Source organism: Anabrus simplex, chromosome 1, assembly GCF_040414725.1.
Source record: "Anabrus simplex isolate iqAnaSimp1 chromosome 1, ASM4041472v1, whole genome shotgun sequence".
NCBI classification, from domain to species: domain Eukaryota; kingdom Metazoa; phylum Arthropoda; class Insecta; order Orthoptera; family Tettigoniidae; genus Anabrus; species Anabrus simplex.
The window spans coordinates 404,912,068-404,931,910 of NC_090265.1; the positions used below are offsets into that span (position 1 = coordinate 404,912,068).

The following is a 19,843-nucleotide window of genomic DNA, read 5'->3' on the forward strand; positions in this document are numbered from 1 at the left end:
GTAAATAATCACACCAAGCTTCATATTCGCGTGTTCTAAGTATATCACACAGTTGTCTAACAGATTTCATTGATGTCTCTTCATTGAGTTAAAGTTCAGATAGGCAGCGAGTTTTTATTGCTGTGAAATTTCGAACAGCATTTACGTGCAAATCATTCACAGCTTCTAGCTTAAGAATGATGTTCAGCTGTTGAAGGTATGCTTCCCAAGTAGCACACATTAATGCTAACCCTTTATATTTGTGGCTCGAATAGATCATACTTGTTGGCGTGTCACTCGGAAGTTGTAGAATTTCTTTAAGTGTGCTTCTGATCATGTTGTCGGCTTTTAACAGACTTGATTTGGGAATTTTCTCAACCGAAACAGTCTGGAAAGGGTATATGAGTGTAGGGCGAATAAACTGATTTATTACAGTCAGTTTTTGATGCAGTTGGAGTAAGTGAGTCCTGGTAATCTGATCTAAGTTAGCTTTCAATTTTTCAAGTACCTGATTTTCTTTGAAGGCTAAAGTCTGTCTGAAAGTTGCCCCTAAATATTTTATTTCTTCTCTATCATTATACTTGTAATGTTTCCAGAGACCGTCACAATATCATCAGAATGAAGTTTACCATTTTTTATAGTAATGGCATTTGATTTGTCTGCATTTATATGCAAACCTATTTCTTAAAGCAGATTTATGACAGAAGTGACTAGAATTGAATTCGTTGCTTGGTCTTTAGCTATGATCACCAGATCGTCGGCAGAGTATAGGGATGTTAAAGGTACAGTGTTAGAATTCAATTGAAAGCCATACATTTCTGAGTCTTTGAGTTCATCAAGGAAAATAAATAAATAAATAAGAAAGGTGAAATGGGATCTCCTTGCATCACTCCATATTTGATGTTTATCTTATCTGTATGACCACGAGCAGTTTGAATTTGTGTTGTGTTTTCTGTGAGAAAGTTGACTAGTAACTTCTTAATGGATCTGGGTAGTATAGAGTTCTCTATTATCGCCTGTAAGTGATTGTGTCCAATACTATCGAACGCTTTGCAGATGTCGAGGAATACTACGCAGCCCGAAATCTTTTTCATTACAGCTGTTCGTAAAATGCCATCAACAATATTCACGTTCATGAAAGAGCCAGGGGTCATGACAAAACCTCTTTGGAACTGGTTCAAAGGGATGTATTCCCTTACAAATTTATCAAGGATCTTACTTAATATGCGCCGAATATTGGAGCAAATACTAATCGGTCTCCATTTGGACAGATCATTCTCTTCACAGGCTTTATGTATAAGAACAGTTCTCGCTGCCTTGAGAACCTCAGGAATGAACCCACTTTCAAATATTCTTCTGATGATATGGGCTAAAATATTAGCAGCAAGTGAATCATAAACAGATTTCAATAAAACCTTATCCGGACCTGGGCTAGTGTCAATTGCTATGCTTGTGATAATAGAGAAAACTAACTCTTGAGATATTGAAATTGTACCATCTAAGGTATCATTCGTATAATCTCATGCAATCATTAGGAGTTTCAAATCTGTTCCTAAAATATCCTTCAACAACATCTTTCTCTAGTTTCAAATTATTAGTTCTTTTGCCACTTAAAATTTTTCTAATTGCTGTCCTCCTTTGGTAAAAATATTCATATTGAGTCAGTTCATACTCGAATTTAGCCTTCTGACATTCACGATCATTCTTAGAGGATCTCTGTGGGTTACTGGAGGTTTTATGTTGTCGGTTGTTATTTTTGTAAGTGCCACGTTTACGAGCTTCAATATATCTAGTAACTGGACTCTTTGGACCTGTCAGTAGGTCTGTAGCTGTGGCAAGGAAGTTTACAAAATTAGTGACTTGTTCATTGAATTCAGCATCATTCAATTCATGCTGAAAAATACCTAGCCATTTACTCAGTTCGTCGTGGAAAGTTTTATTTTTTTGCTCTTTTTGATCGGAGGTTGTTTCCAACTTCATTGACTGACCATTTTTACTAGAAATAGGAATAGGATCTGAAGGTGGAATCTTAGACTGGCTTCAACAAGCAGGCTCTGTATTGCTCTGGGTGTGATTTACTTATACACTGACTGACAGAGCAAATGCAACACCAAGAAGGAGTGGTTCGAAAGAGATGAAAGTTGGGGAAAAAACAGAGATGGCACGGATGAATAATTGATGTTTATTTCAAACCGATATGCAGGTTACACAATGCGCACGGCATCGACTCAGTAGGATGTAGGTCCACCGCGAGCGGCGATGCACGCAGAAACACGTCGAGGTGCAGAGTCAATAAGAGTGCGGATGGTGTCCTGAGGGATGGTTCTCCATTCTCTGTCAACCATTTGCCACAGTTGGTCGTCCGTACGAGGCTGGGGCAAAGTTTGCAAACGGCGTCCAATGAGATCCCACACGTGTTCGATTGGTGAGAGATCCGGAGAGTACGCTGGCCACGGAAGCATCTGTACACCTCGTAGAGCCTGTTGGGAGATGCGAGCAGTGTGTGGGCGGGCATTATCGTGCTGAAACAGAGCACTGGGCAGCCCCTGAAGGTACGGGAGTGCCACCGGCCGCAGTACATGCTGCACGTAGCGGTGGGCATTTAACGTGCCTTGAATACGCACTAGAGGTGACGTGGAATCATACGCAATAGCGCCCCAAACCATGATGCCGCGTTGTCTAGCGGTAGGGCGCTCCACAGTTACTGCCGGATTTGACCTTTCACCACGCCGACGCCACACTCGTCTGCGGTGACTATCACTGACAGAACAGAAGCGTGACTCATCCGAGAACACGACGTTCTGCCATTCCCTCATCCAAGTCGCTCTAGCCCGGCACCATGCCAGGCGTGCACGTCTATGCTGTGGAGTCAATGGTAGTCTTCTGAGCGGACGCCGGGAGTGCAGGCCTCCTTCAACCAATCGACGGGAAATTGTTCTGGTCGATATTGGAACAGCCAGGGTGTCTTGCACATGGTGAAGAATGGCGGTTGACGTGGCGTGCGGGGCTGCCACCGCTTGGCGGCGGATGCGCCGATCCTCGCGTGCTGACGTAACTCGGGCTGCGCCTGGACCCCTCGCACGTGCCACATGTCCCTGCGCCAACCATCTTCGCCACAGGTGCTGCACCGTGGACACATCCCTATGGGTATCGGCTGCGATTTGATGAAGCGACCAACCTGCCCTTCTTAGCCCGATCACCATACCCCTCGTAAAGTCGTCTGTCTACTGGAAATGCCTCCGTTGACGGCGGCCTGGCATTCTGAGCTATACACGTGTCCTGTGGCACACGACAACACGTTCTACAATGACTGTCGGCTGAGAAATCACGGTACGAAGTGGGCCATTCGCCAACGCCGTGTCCCATTTATCGTTCGCTACGTGCGCAGCACAGCGGCGCATTTCACATCATGAGCATACCTCAGTGACGTCAGTCTACCCTGCAATTGGCATAAAGTTCTGACCACTCCTTCTTGGTGTTGCATTTGCTCTGTCAGTCAGTGTATGTATCTCGAGGCCTTTATACATTTGCCCGCAAAATTGACATTGTGTTTTGTTATCAGTGGTACTCTTATTGGTGTCATTTGTAGCCATAGTACACGATGTATAACCTCTATAATATAGTTACAGATTATATTTGTCAATGATGATAATTTATTAGGCCTATAGACACTATTACTATGAAACTTGAGAATATTTCGTCTTGTAAATACAAACAATGTATTAAAGGCATCATAGTAGGATATTTAAAGAGAGTTAAAATAATGATGATGATAGTATTGGAGAAGTCTTGCTTGTGAAGTGGTGAGATTTTCTTCTGAAGATGCAGTGCAATCTTCTCTGCGAAATGTAAAGAATTTCACCTTGTTTTCTGACACGGCAAAAGCCCAAAAGCTTATTATCATATTTAAAATTATTGATAGTTTTGTAGTTCACGTTATTGCTGTGCCAAGATGTGATCGGCTTATTAAGAACCTTCTGTGCAATATTACAAGGTATATCTGTGATAGATGTGTGCATTGATGTGGAAATGTACTAGTTGTAATTTGTGATTGTGATTCTTTTAATTATGTCAGTTAATTGAACTGGTGGCAGCATTTTATGATTTACTAGCCAACAAAAAATAGTAATTATAACAACTCCATGTCAAATATGATAACTTTAGTTAACAAATTTTAAACTTCTAATTTCCTCACAGTCTGCTTGCTTTGAGTACTTCAACTCTCTAGAACAGAAAATAGTTATTTATCATGAAGTTATTGGAAGGGAATACTGCCATTCAACTGCAAATGAAATATACAATTTAGAAATGAAGGTTGATATTTAAAAGCTGGTCATATAATGTGATAAAGGTCTGTAATTTTAACAAATTATGAAGCTTGTTTCCATTCATTATACTAATTATAAGGCTTTTCTTTTGTTTAGCAGTAATTCCAAAACTCAGGTGTACCAAATTAACCTTTCATCAAACTTTAATTACCTCTCCTCCTATCATAACCACGATCTGGCTCCACTGTAACTATATCTCTCAATTCACTCCAGGGCTTACAACCACTCCTTTGTAGTCACTGCTGCTAGGTTGTGGAATACCCTCCCTGCTAAGAATAGAGATTTGCATTCTCATAGGAGATTTAAGACGGATTGCTGAAATCATTTTGAATGCTCCTATGAAGTGTGAATGAGCATATTTTCATAAAAATTTGAAACGTATTTGCTAGCTACAGGTTTTCACTATTTCCTTCTTTCATTATTACTGTTGTTAGTTTTATAATTATTATGATCTTCATTTACATTGTCATGTTGTACATTCTATAATTATTACTATCTTTATATTTGCTATTGGTACCACTATATTCAAAAAGAAATTATTTGTTATAATTATTTTATATTTCTGTTACATATTTTTTTTTAATGTTGTGGTTAAGTGTAAGATAGGACCTTGAGCCTTAACTTTGCGATGAATAAAGATGAATTACTTTACTTACTCACTCACTCATTCACTCACTCACTCACTCACTCATTCACTCACTCACTCACTCACTCACTAAACAATATTATTCTAATGACAGGAGTGAAGAGGTTCCACTCTTCTAATCTAAACCCAACCCTTAAGCAATACATAAAGTCTAATGGCTTACAACTCGCTACGAACATTCAAGAATACATTGAAGTCTTTCAAAATTCTAGTCACGCCACAGGTATAGAGCTGAAGATGCATTGCGCTCAACGTTCATTTACTCACAGCTTCTTGTGGTTACTGGTCAAGATTTTGATAATCATGTACTACAACTTTGTGAGATTGCATGGGGTCACTATTGGAATAGGAATAAAGTTCATCAAGTTTAGTCACAGTTAGCGATGATAGCCACTTAATGTGTGTAGGCCTACGCTAAAAAAATACAACATGAAGTAATATATTTTTCCTTGCAAATTTTGATAGGCCTATAATTCTAGGTCCATGTGAAAAAAATGTCAGTAATTTCCTAAAGACAGGATTTCTGTGAAGTAATTCTAATTGAAATTTTACTGATTACTTGTTGAAAAGGTAGTTTGTAATTTGAACTGAGTACAATATTTCTCAGGTAATTGTAATTCTGTCTACTTACTTTTATTTTGTACTTTTCCCATCACTACCAGTTGATATGATCATAACCACAGGCAGGGCCAAATTTAGCTACCACAGCACCTCTGGGCCCAAATAATTATGCACCCCCCGTTCCTTAAACTTGATAAGACAAAATTGTAATTACTGTTATTTTTATATAATTAATAAAGTAATACAGTAGAATGCCTCTAAGGTAAATATCAATTATTATTATTATTATTATTATTATTATTATTATTATTATTATTATTATTATTATTATTATTATTATTATTATTATTATTATTCTTTCTTCTTTCTTCGTTTCGGCCTGCTGTGGACCACGTTATTTCAACCGTTTGCATCCTTGAGCTTTAATTCTTCCCCAGTACTCACGCATTCTCGTTCTGTGAGCCTCCTTCCTTTCATCAGTCCACTTCTTGCCTGTTTTCAACTTTGGCCTTTCTTGGAACCTCTTGTATCCCTGGAGCTTTTTCTGGAGAGGAGCACGTTTCTGGATGTCTTCGAGTGTGATTCCTATTTCTTGAAGGTCTTTTTCAACTTCGATAAACCAGGGTCCCTTGGTTTTCTTGTTAAGAAAGTAGGAAAAGATCCTATTGGTTTGTCTCTGTGTGCTCATGCGTGCTATATGGCCATAAAAATTAATCCTCCTTTTCCGAATCGTGTCCGTTATCCTCTCCATATGTTGGTACAGATCGCTGTTGTGTCGTCTCCTGTACTCACCATTTTCTTTGATTGGTCCAAGAATCTTTCTCAGGATTTTTCTTTCTTTAGCTTCTAGCTTCTCCATCAGACCTTTTCTGTTCATTGCAAGGCATTCTGCTGCGTACAGTGCTTCTGGGCGTACAACCGAGCAATAATGCCTAAGCTTGGCGTTGATGGACACTGATCTTTTGTTGTAGACATTCCTAGACAGCTGATATGCCACCTCCATCTTGTTGATTCTGCACATGATTGCTTCTTTCTCAGAGTTGTTAGGTACTATCCACTCGCCTAAGTACTTAAACTTTTCCACCTGCTTGATTTTTCCCTGTTCCACAATGAGCTCTCTGGGGGCTGGCTTGATGTTGGTTATAAACTCTGTTTTTTGGAAAGAGATTTGGAGGCCAGCTTTTGCTGCTTGGATTCTCAGTTGGTTAATTTGCTTTTCAGCAGTATCTAGGGAATCAGAAAAGATCGCTAGGTCATCTGCAAAAGCTAGGCAGTCTATGATAAGATCATCTTTCTTATATCCTATTCTAAGGCCATTCTCAACCTCTTCCTTGCACATCTCCTTGCGCCATTCCCGAATGATTTTCTCCAGAGCGCAGTTGAAGAGAAGCGGTGATAGTCCATCCCCTTGCCTAACACCAGTCTTGATTTCAAAGACGTTCGAAATTTCTCCCCTGAATTTCACCCTGGACGTAGTGCTGGTTAAGGTCTGTTGAATGATAGCTCTCGTTTTGTTGTCTAAGCCCATTTCCTTCAGAATGCGGAGGAGTGTGTGTCGGTCTATGGAGTCGTAGGCTTTTTGGAAGTCAACAAAAGTAACTACAAAATTCTTATTCCTGGATTTTAGGTACGACAGGACAGACTTAAGGTTCATGATCTGCTCTGCACAAGATCGTCCTTTTCTAAAGCCTCCTTGGTATTCACCCAACTGTGAATCAAGTTGCTCTTCTGCCCGAGTTTGAAGGGCTTTGGAGAGAATTTTGTATGTTACTGCGAGAAGGGAGATGCCGCGATAGTTGTTTACATCTGTTTTGTCACCTTTCTTATGTAGGGGATGAATCAGGGCTGCTGTCCAATCATTTGGGATCTTCTCTGTTTCCCAGATCTCGCGAATGATCTCAGTTAGTTTATCGATCGCCTTTTCACCTGCAGCCTTCCAGAGTTCAGCAATTATCGCATCTTCTCCAGGTGCTTTGTTGTTCTTTAATGATGTAATTATCTGTTTGATTTCCTCTTTTGTGGGGGGAGAAGAGTCTGGGTTGGGATGTCTGGATTCTTCAAAGGTGAATTCTGATTCTGGTTCTTCGCAGTTAAGAAGAGATTCAAAATATTTAGCCAAGATTTGGCAGTTATCCTTGTCGTTGTAAGCAACTTCTCCATTTTGATCTCGGAAGTGTAGACTTGGTGGGGTGTACTTGGTGAGGTTGTGTTTGAAGGTTCTATAGAAATCCCTAGTATTATTCTTATTGAAGTCCTGCTCGATCTGTGTCAGTTGGTTTTTGTCAAATGTGCGCTTTACTTGGCGGATCACTTTCGCTGCATGTTTTCTAGCCTCCAGAAAGTCTTCATAACTTTCTGGATTCTTCAGGGAATTCCATCTTTGCCAAGCGATTTGTCTTTGTGTTATGGCTTCATCACATTCTTGAGTCCACCACGGATGCTTCTTTGGTTTCTTTAGCAATACTGTCTCCTCAGCCGTTTCAACAATGGCATTTTTGAGTTGTTCCCAATTTTCTGTGTCCAAAGACTGAAGTTTCTGAGTGAATTTTTCGCTGGTTTTCAGCTTTTCTGTATCAAATTTGCTAGTTTTCTTTATCTTAACTCTTATGGTGTTTCTTGGATGAAGCTTAATTTTGATCTTGGATAGATAGTGGTCTGAGTCAAGGTTAGCACTTCTCAGGACTTTAACATTTTGGATCTCTTGTGTTGCTTTTCGTGCAATGGCAACATGATCTATTTGAAATTCTCCCAAGTGAGGATTTGGTGATATCCATGTCTTTTGTTTTCTTGGTAGATGTTTGAAGGCTGTTGACTTAAGAACAAGATTGAATGCCTTACAAAGCTCTATAAGCCTTTCCCCATTTCGGTTGGTTCTTCTGTGGGCTGGATAGTTTCCAACGATATTTTGGAATTTCCTTTCTTTGCCAATCTGGGCATTGAAGTCTCCAAGCAAAATGATTGTGTGTTTGTCAGGAATTTTTGATATAACATCTTCCAGGTCCTCCCAGAATTTGTCTGTTCCTTCTGGGTCTTTCTTGTTTGCCTGGTTAATTGGTGCATGTACGTTCACAAGCGTGTGTACGTTGTTCATACTCCGAAAGCTAAGCATCGAGACCCTGCTGTTAGGAGAGCTGAAATCGGTGACTGAATCAATAATTTTCCTGCTGACAATAAATCCTGTGCCGAGGTGTGGAACAGTTTTCATCACACGTTTGCCAGTTTTCCCTTTGAAGATTCTATAACCTTGTGATTCAAACGCATGTTCATCAGTAAACCTTGACTCTTGAATTGCTGTAATTAGGATTTCATGATGGGAGAGGACATCCGTAAGATGTTTGAGTTTACCAACTTTCAAGAGGGAGTTGGCATTGAAGGTAGCAAAAAAATTTCGTTGTTTGTGGCTGATTTTGTTCCTAGGAGTCTCCGATACCTCCTTGCATGTAGGTGCAGGCTCCCCAGAATCCGAAGGCCTGCTTGCGTCCCTCAAAGCGACGGTGGATTGGTTACCACCTGGGGTACAATTTCCTGTTGAATTTTCCTCCATGCTTTGCAGTTGAAAACTTGTAGTTTGGGGTCGGTGTAGTTTTACATTGACCAAGTTACTTCCAAGGTTGTAAGCCTTGGAGAGAGCCTGATGTTCGACTCGGGATGGCATTTCCTCCATACCCCATGCTTCGGTTCTCCCGCCGGTACTCGGGTGGCTGATTGCAGTGGTTTCCCACTGGGCGATGGGTGCGCCACGTCCCTACGCCAATTATTATTATTATTATTATTATTATTATTATTATTATTATTATTATTATTATTATTATTATTATTATTATTATTATTATTATTATCATCATCATCATTTCAATTTCTCTCTCATCATGGTTCTTCATTCTTCTGTCCACTTGACTCCTGTCTTCTTCTTGTGGTTTCTTTCTGACTCTACTTCCCACTTGCTGATTTTCGTTCTGTAGCAGGTTTGGTCTGCAATGTTGGCCACTTTGATTCCTAATTTTTCCAGGTCTTGGTGGATTTCCGTTGTCCATCTATTTTTGTTTTCGACCATCCATGTTGTAAAAGTAACACCAAAAAACTTAATAGAACTTTCACCAAATAAATAAAAATGGATTTCACTTTCATGGACTTCTCTGGAATTCTTGGTTATGTGAAATTAGCGGCTTCATCAATTCGCTCAACACCACACGGTTGTCTCTTGACTAAGTTGCAGCCAGAAGTCATCTTGATACTCGTGTGCAGAACCGAGAGGGTCTGTCTTTCAAGATTGTGGTGGTATTTATAATATTATTATTATTATTACCAACAGTTTTCACATAAGCAGAACGATAATTCCATTATTCATGTCGGGAGCTTTCGCTTTTGAATACTACGAAAGTATGCACATTCTAAAAACTTGTTTTCAAACTATTGGACCTTCGAATTTTTGCTGCCCTGGTCTCGGGCCCATAAGGCCCATACCTAAATACAGGTCTGCCCACAGAACCTCCAGTTTTACGTGGAATATGAACCGCACGAATGTGATGTCTTTAATTTCAAAAATCCCACCAGTATTGGCTTGGACTTGACTTCTTATGACTATGTTACTTGGCTGTCTTGTACCCCTGACCATTATTACGTTCATGTTCATTAATAGCATATAAAAGTTAACATTCTTTATTTCCACTCATGTGCCAAATCCCTTTGCTGGAGAAGCGGATTGAAGCTTTAGAAATGTACTGTACAGAAGAATGCTTTGAATATTCTGTGTAAAAAGGAAGACCAGTGAGGAAGTCTTCAGCTTGTTAAATAAGAAAAAAAAAAAAGGAAAAAAGAGATTCTTGAACAACTGTCAAATAGTAAAAGCTTAGGTACATCAGGCCCGTCACGAGAGGTGAACGATATAAACTTCTCCAACTCATCATTAAGGGGAAAATCGAAGTACAACGATTTGTGGGGAGACCGGAGAAATTCCTGGCTTAAAGACTTGCGCCGCTGGTATGGACAAACTTCTATTGAAATTTTTCGAGCTGCTGTTTCGCTAGTAATCATAATTAATTGCATCACCAACCTTCAAAGGGAGACGGCGCCATAAGAAGAAGCCAAATTCCTTCTTAGCTAGTGTAACTGCCTTTCATTGTGGACCTGCTTCAGTTTTATTTACAACAATTTTCTTGTTGTTCATTTATCGTAATTGTGGTCGATGGTTCCACAAACTTGGGTGCATAATCTGTATGATTGAAATGTGTTATTAGTGCGCACATTGTAGTCACTTGTAATCAATTAAGAGCAAAGCAGTTGTGATGTACTTGTTTTATACAATTCCAACATTTTCTAGAGCTAAAACTTCTTGTAGGTTGGCTGAAAGTAAAAGTTTAACCCATTTCTCTTCTCAGTTGGGTTTCCGAGACCAGATCCTTAAACCAGTAATACTGTTGTGGTACTGATAGAAAATCAACCTTAGTCAACTGATGGAAAGTTACCATTCTAACATCTAAACCACTGTAACAACACAATTTTCTTATCCTAAGCAAGCTTGAAGTTTTACATGACTCTTGATATTATGAGCATAGCCATGGGGTTTTCTTTCCTCATTCAGAAGTATGCATATGTGGAGAGAGAAACAAACAAACAAACAAACAAACAAACAAACAAACAAACAAACAAACAAACAGAAAGACAGAAGGAGAATCAAGCCGTTTTGTACCTATTTTCCTTTATGACTCAGAATTTAGGAAAGTTGTATCATTTCGTGTGCATTCTTTTTCTTCTTCTTCTTTTACGGCCTCATTGGACCACTTCAGTCAATCATTTTCTGGTCACCTCATGTGCATTCACATAAATATTAAACTGAATTTTAAATTATCAGTTGTTGAGTCATTGGTTCTGTTATTCCTGAAAACTAAATATTATTAATTTTCTCCAGGCCATCACGCCTTCAAGAGGAAGAAAATGAAGAAAATTTTTCATCTTCCCTTGATCTAAGTGAAATTCATTTGAATTTTGACTTAGAAGAATCTGAGATGCGAATATTTTCAGAAGATGAAACCCTTGTGTCCACGTCGGTAGGCAGTGGGAGTTTTGTTTCTCATGGATCTCCTCGGATTGGGATGTTCAAGAGTCGACAGCAGAATGTAAGTACTTTGTTTCTGTAATTATTTGACCCATCTTTGTTATTCCTTTTGTTAAATTTTTTAAAAAAGAGTTGTCAAAAATTACCTTTCAGATGGTCATTTTTGAGACTGTATTGATGTGATGAATATCCATCAGAAAGGAAAAGTAAATGGACAGCTGTGATGGGTTTATTTTTCATCTCTGTCATCATGTGTCGTATTTGGAAGTGTAAGTGCAGTGATGCCAGTCATGTGTTCAGGACCTTCAAATATGTATGTTAATCTTTTCTTTTGGTCTTTGTGTGATGTGCGTGTGCATTTTCTGTGAGTGAAATTCCTTTTGAATACCCTTATTCTCTTTCTGTATCTGAAACATGATACTGGATCATATCAAATGCATGCTATAAGGATCTTCTTTTATCATTATAAGAAAAACCTTTTTAAATTTAGTTTTAAACCTTCTACATTCTCAGCTATGGATAAAATTAGAGGAAAACATCAGTGAAACTTGGTTTGGGTTTAGAAATGGTCTTTGTTAAAAAATACTTTATCTTGATCAATAACAAAACATTCTTCGCTTGCTTTATTGATTATGAAAAAGCTTTTGACAAGGTTAAACATGACATATTTGTACATCAGCTTTATCATATTGAGTCTGACAGTAAAGATGTGAACATCATCAAGAAGCTTTATTCGAACCAAACTGCTTACATCGATATTGGAGACCACATTACTTAAGAAATCAAGATACAGAAAGGTGAGACAAGGTTATTTCCTGTCTTCAAACATATTTTTTATACTCTGAAGCTATTTTTTCAAATTGCCCTTGATGAAGTTGATAAAGGAATCAAGATCATGGGAAGCAAATAAAAACTATCTGTTGTTCAAATTACGCCTTGATGCTTGCTGATAATATCAAAGACCTTCAATTACTTATGAACAGCATCAATGAAGCAAGCAAAGGATTTGAAAGTAAAATAAATATTCAGAAATAAAAATTCATGGTATCATGATGTCAAGTATAATTAGGACAGGCAACGGATCCCCAGTTGGCAGCCTCTAATCACAAAACACGGCCTTCCCTAGTGATAATGAGGGTTGTCAGTCGGTTTCTTTCCTCTAGAGACAAGGGGCGTGTGTCATTTAAAGGGAAACTGAGCACTGTCAGGAGCAAGGTTGTCATATTTTGTGTTGATTATTTAAACATATTAGCATTTAATTTATTCATAAGACAAAATATAAATATACAAACCTGAACATGAACCACAGCACAAATCAATATCAAAGAATATTTTGTTTCGTGCATAAACCGTGTGGTGGTTGCAGGTGTTAAAAAGAAAGACAGAAAGAAAGAAAGAAAGAAAGAAAGAAAGAAAGAAAGAAAGAAAGGAAGAAAGAATTGGCAAATAAACTCGACAAAGACATTTCAAATAGCTGTAAATGGTCACCATGAGCTATTTATACATACAAATAGCTGATCTCTCAAAATACTAATCTTAAATTCATAACAAAGTTGGCATATTAAAATATTACTTTTATGCTGCTAATATCAGTGTCTCGCTTTCAGTAAAGAAAGTAAAAGTAAACTCACGAACTAGGGACTGGGATGGTGACTAATAATAATAATAATAATAATAATAATAATAATAATAATAATAATAATAATAATAATAATAATAATAATAATAATAATAATAATAATAATTTGAATTTGGGTTTTATGTCCCTTTGACTAACGCAGCTTGTCCGGCCCCATGGTGTAGGGGGTAATGTGTCCGCCTGTCACCCGGCGGCCCCGGGTTCGATTCCCGGCCGGGTCAGGGGTTTTTAATTGTAAATGATTAATATCCCTGGCCTGGAGACTGGGTGTTTGCGTCCTTAACGTTCCTTTCCTCATATTCAACACTTTACACTTCCACCATTTACATGATACATGCAGGTTCCTCACATATGGTGCAAGTAGGGGCAAAAGATCTTCATAAGTCGACGCCCCAAACAAATAGCATTAAAAAGGAAAAAATACTAACGCAGCTTGGACCAAAGGCCAATACTAACCATTTAGCCATGGAGCAGGGGGGGATCTAAGTTTGTACTTACTTACTTCCTCTTCATGGATTAGGCTAATAGCCTGTTCCGACCTCAGATTTCATTCCATCTCTTCATAGGACAACTAATATCTCTTCTTCCTGTAGGATGTTATTCCAGGGCAAGTTTTGGGATTCTGTCGTTATCCATCCTCAGAATGTGGTTTTTCTAATTTATCCTGTTTTGGAATATTTAATCAGACATTACTATATTGTGTTTTTATTTGTACATGACAAGATGGGATTTTAATTCCATGTTTTATACCATCCAAATTTTTAAAATGTTACATTGTAATAGTCATAGTTTTGAATTTTTAATGGGGGCCCCCCTATTTTATCAGGTCTTATTGTATACTGAATTTTAATCCACAAGCTTAGGAAAAGAATGCATAAATATTCTCGAAACATGTACTAGATGTTAAGGTGAAAGGTAAATAATAAATAGTATTGACTAGGCGGACCATCTACCAACATATTTGCTGTTATTAAGTCAATACAGATCCAATACCGGCCACTATGGTCAAGATAATTAATAATGAGTGATCCGATCGAGTTTATTCTACGAGCAAACTGTATAGGCCTAATACTCTATGATTTTAATGCTTTACTTTTCGCGGAAAACTTGACAGTATAATTGTGGTACCGTTTAAGTTTTTATAATTTATTATTACAAGAAGCTGGCTGTGCTGGAAGTTTTCGAGGAGAAACGTGACATCCTTTTTGACAACTTTAAAGATAACCTCTCAAATGATGACACACATCAATGTTAACGAGAGTACCGTCAACACATCCACACACAGAAGGAAATTCACCCTTCATTAGAAATCCTGTTGCTATATTATGTGGATTATCAGGCCAACATACTGTTAGGAAATATTACATTTACTATAACATCTACGACTTTGGTACTGTAACAGTTCTGCAAATGCATTGGTGCTACACCGTGCAGCTGGGCACCATTTACTAACCAATGTAAGCATATAAGAATGTTTTCTTTTTCGGAAAGGAATTGACTTCTTTTTGTTGCATGTTTCAATAAATGACCGTTCATTTCAAGAATATAATCAGCCAGTGTTGGGGTCCGTCGAAGTGAGGTTATGAACATTAATCTTGTCTTTGTACGTTGGATTCTTCATCACTGTCCTCACTTGATGCTAACAAAAGCTCATGTCGTAACGTGTTTATATCACTAAACAAAATTCTACGCCGAGAAACTACTGTACATACTTGTTAATTAACTGATGAAAAGGAAATCATCTCTTTGCTAGATTTATGAAAACTTTTCACTTCATTTCTTTGCACTTTGCATTTCCGTACCAATGGAGGAACATAACAGGCTTGAAGTGAAAAGTTTCCTAACTTTTCACTTTGCAAGCTAAATCTGAAAAGTGATGGTGGAACAAAATCTGAACTGAAAAGTGCAAAGTGCAAAATGAAAAGTTGCAAAGTTTGTTCGTGGAACAGGCCCCAGTTCAGAATTCATTAAAGATCTAGGTTCATATTTAATACTTTATGAATTTTATTTCAAGGGCAGTATTTATTTTTTTGTCTACCTTTCTGTTATGAATTGTTTATCAGGAAAGGTAAATGGAAAGAAATAGAAATATCTTTCTCATAAATCATATGTGAAAAAATAGATCTGCTTTCAAAATTAAACATCCAAAGGAAGTTAATGTGTTCTGTATTAAAATTGAGAAGGTGCTCTTTGTACAAATTGTTTGTATGTGGCAGGCTGAGTGGCTCAGATGGTTAAGGCACTGACTTTCTAAGCCTAAGTTGGTAGGTTTGATCCTGTCTCAGTCCACTGCTATTTGAAGATGCTCAAATATGTCAGCCCCGCGTTGGTAGATTTAACGGTACATAAAAGAACTCCCATGGGACAAAATTCCAGTATCTTGGCATCTCCGAAAACCATAAATGTAGTTAGTGGGACATTAAACCAATAATATTATTATTACTTATGTCTGGGGAAAATCTTTTAAGTTGATGGGGAGAATGGGTTAAGTGTCCTGAAAGCAACAGGAAACTTACAGCTAAATCTCTCAAAGACATGAGGCTCACTCTGTATGATTGTGTGTTGTACTGATGATGACCTTATCCTGTTTAAAATATTCTGGAGGTGAAATAGCCCCCATTCGGATCCCCAGGTGGGGATTATTTAAAGAGAGGGTTATCATCAGGCTGGCCTCGAGTTGAGGAGTTATGAGAAAGACAGTGTGTAGAGCTCCTATATCTTTGCGTTTGCACGTTGCTTCATGGCCTCTGCTGTGATGGTACTCAGTTATAGTTAGGCAGCATTGCCATTGCTACATGTATCACTGTTCTACAACATTTTATTCTCGCTTTAATACTAGTGCATTCCATAATGTCGCTGTTGTAACTACAAAAGAAGAGAAAAGTGGACTTCATTGTGCTTTTAAGGCAGAGTGGAGTGAGAATTATTTTGTTTCTGAATTAGATGGCAGACTCCTTTATACCTAGTGTTTTATGACCTGGAAAAGGCTTTCGACTCAGTCCTGAGACCAGCTATATGGACAATGCTGAAACACTTTGGCAAATTACGGCCTTGGATGGATAGGGTACATCCACTGCATGAGTGATACCAGGCTTCCTTGTCAACTCCTGTACGGTGAACTCTGTTCTGGCACAAGACTTCATGGAACCCTTTTGAGACGTTTCAAAGATAACACGTCTGGGCAAATCATTAATCTAAATACTATCTGTGATCCATTTACAATTACTCATGGATTGAAACAAGGATGTGTGCTTGCTCCAATGCTCTTTACCTAGCTGCCATGCTTTATATGGAACATCTACAGACAACCAAGGTGTAAAGGTCAGATATCGCTTCAATGGGGAACTATTCAATCTGGCTGGACTTTGCTTCTAAAACCTCACTAAGATTACCTCAATTACGGAATTGCAATGTGCAGATGATGCTGCCGCACCTGCTCGCACACCTGAGGAACTGTAACAGTAAGTCAGTTGTTTCAAGAGTGCTTTTGGTCTCTCTACTAATGTTCAGAAAACCGAAGTACTCTCACAGCCTGCACCTGTGTCGAACCTCCCAGTTTTCAATATCTCCATTGCGATTACTACACCGGAGAAGGTCGACCACTTTTTTATATATAGGAAGTATCCTATCAACAAATGCTGACTGCTCACAATATGTAGATAGGAGAATTTGTATTGCTCACTTAGCATTTGGACGTTGCTCCTTTGTGTCTTCATGAATAAGGACCTTACATTGCATACCAAGATCATGGTTTACCATGTTATTGTCATAACGACACTGCCTTATGGTCGTGAAACTTGGACCCTCCACCATCAGGATATCAAAAAGCTAGAGCACTTCCATCTGCATAAACGAAGATCAATCTTATACATCAAATAGGAGGACTATGTCACCAACCTAGCAGTTCTTGAGAAAGCGCATGCTATAAGCATTGAGGCTACCATCATTGGCCATCATCTTGGATGGATAGGGTACATCCACTGCATGAGGGATTCCAGGCTTCCTTGTCAACTCCTGTATGGTGAACTCTGTTCCGGCACAAGACTTCATGGAACCCTTTTGAGACGTTTCAAAGATCAGCTAAAGCATACTATGAAGAGATCTGGAATTAACACTTAAACCTGGGATATACGTGCTGAGAATCTTACAGTTTGGCACCACACTGTTTCTGTTTGAGGAGGAACAGTGTAGACATGAAGAGGCTAAACGACAAGCACGGAAGCTCCGTCAATCTCAGCCCTGCCCTCCCCCCATCATTCCATGTGATTTGTGTGGACGTATGTTACATGCCAAGATTAGGCTAGTAAGTCATATAAAACATATTCACAAAGCATTGTGAGTGTGGAAATGCAAACTGCTGAAGAATATGTTTACTCGGATACGAGTTGCAAGTGGCAATGAGGAGATGGCAAAGAATTATATTTATTGAGCTATGATAGGGCGTACTATAACTATACTAAAAAAGTACATTATACATTGGCATTACGAGACTAAGCATTTGTCATAACATTCCCAATCCACAGGAAAGGAACAAGCAGAAAATTTATAAACTTTAAAATCGAGTATATCAAAGCCCAGTTTCTTTACAAAAATTAAAAAAAGGCTGCAACTAAAATAAGTTTACGAGTAGCTCATTTCTTATCCAAGGAAGGAAAACTCTTTACCGATGGTGAGTTAATTAACCCCTTATAGGTTAGTGGCTAATTATGTAGCAACCATTTTTTCTCTGTATGCTCAACTTAATTTTTCTCCCTAGTTGGCAATATATTGTGTTAGTGCAGTTTTTATGGGTGTAATTTTAATCAGACCATTATGTTTTGACTGCTTACTATCACAGTTGTTCTGGTACTGGGTGGCTAAATATTTAACTGCTATTCTTCCAGGTTCAGAAAGCGAAAGATGTCCACATATGTAGCCACCAACCATCTATACAGAAGGGGCACGAAGAAATGTGAACATTAAGGGGTTAAATCATGTTTGTTTGTAGCACCAAAGAACTTTAATTTATTTAATTCTGCCTTTTTGCTAGAACAGTTACTGGAAGAGTTAGGACATTGAAAGCAACATCAGTAACCAGTTAATTAACAAGGCCGATGATTTTGAGTAGTATGCCTTGGCTCTTGATGAGTCGACAGACATCACAAATACTGCTTGGTTGCTTCTGTTTATTTGAGGAGTCAGTGCTGACTTTGTAGTGATGGAAGAATTTAGCTTCTATGAACAACTGCAGGTGAAAACATTTTCAAAGAAGTTGAGAAAACGTTAACAAAGTATGTACATTACAATCTGAAGTGAATCAGCTAAAATGTGTCACAACTGACTGTGGTAGAAGTATAGGATTAGGTGGAATCAATTTCAAGGCTTGTGAGAAGGCAAGGTGTTCAAAGCATATTTTTGTTAACAGTTGGCTTTACGTCGTACCGACACAGATGAGTCTTATGGCAACGATGGGATAGGAAAGGACTAGGATTGGGAAGGAAGCGGCCATGGTTTTAATTAAGGTACAGCCCCAGCATTTGCCTGTTGTGAAAATGGGAAACCACGGGAAACCATCTTCAGGGTTGGCGACAGTGGGGTTCGAACCCACCATCTCCCGAATGCAAGCTATTCATTTTATTATTCACCATCAAGTACTTTGTGGAAAATATCTGAATTTATCGTGTATTTTTGAACCAGGTATATCAATGGTGAACTAAATTCGTTCTCGTGGACTGAACCATTGTCAGTTACTTTATTTTCTGTCAGAAGTGAAGCTAAATATCCTGACTTGCCCTTTTATTAAGATTTTTTGAACTCAGAGCAGATATTAAAATTTTCCTCAATGAGAAAATCTACCCTCAGCTACTTTTTGCCACTACACCCTTATAGAGGGTTAGAATAAGGCAGTGTGTGAAAAGACAATTTCAAAGATGAAATTAACAATTAGCATTAACAATTGAACATTTGCAATCAATTTTGATGATAGGGAGTACTAACTTTGATCTCCAATTTAGTGAAATGTTATTTCAAAGAAAGCCATTTCATTCATCTCATTAATGAAGCTGTGTTTCAAACAGTAATTGTAGTCTACTTTGTTACATTTTTATCAGAAAATTAGTGAAAACTTGTTTTTATTGTTATTTTAAGTAGACTACCTAAAAATTTTTTTAAAAAGCGTTTGCCGACCTCTGTGTAAATGAAAATTTTGGTCAGATGAACTCTTGGAATGAGAGAGGGATGGAAAAGCTCACTGCTCTGCTTCAGACAGTGGATTAGGTCAAAGTTACATTTGAAAAAGATGTGCCCTGGCTGACAGCTAACTGAAGCATTCTGTCTTCAAACTATGCCTCTACAAAAAGAATAACATATCTATCCTGTTTTTGATGATAAATATATTTCTGTTGCATATTTGACATTGTCCATTCAACTTTTCTGCCTGTGTTGATTTTTTTTTTCCCCTCTCTTTTGGTCAAAGCATTTTTCAGGTTTGTGCAGTATGAAGTTTTGCTTAGAAACCAGGTAGACCTGTTAGCTGATCTTGAGTTTTTACTGTTTTCAATTATTGGAATTCTGTGCAAATGATGTTTTCAAAAAAAAAAAAAAAAATCTGTTGCACTTTTCTTTTATAAGCATTATAGTGAAATCAGTAATACTTT

General features: G+C 38.3%; 1 protein-coding gene across 1 annotated transcript in view; it reads left to right on the forward strand.

The window, feature by feature from the left end:
• The window catches only part of CdGAPr (GTPase-activating protein CdGAPr), a 157,755-nt gene that overhangs the window by 90,596 nt on the left and 47,316 nt on the right, over positions 1–19,843 (forward strand). Inside the window, exon 13 of the mRNA XM_068227130.1 lies at positions 11,423–11,630. Coding sequence (XP_068083231.1) covers positions 11,423–11,630 — 208 coding nt within the window. The remainder of the gene's footprint in view (positions 1–11,422; positions 11,631–19,843) is intronic.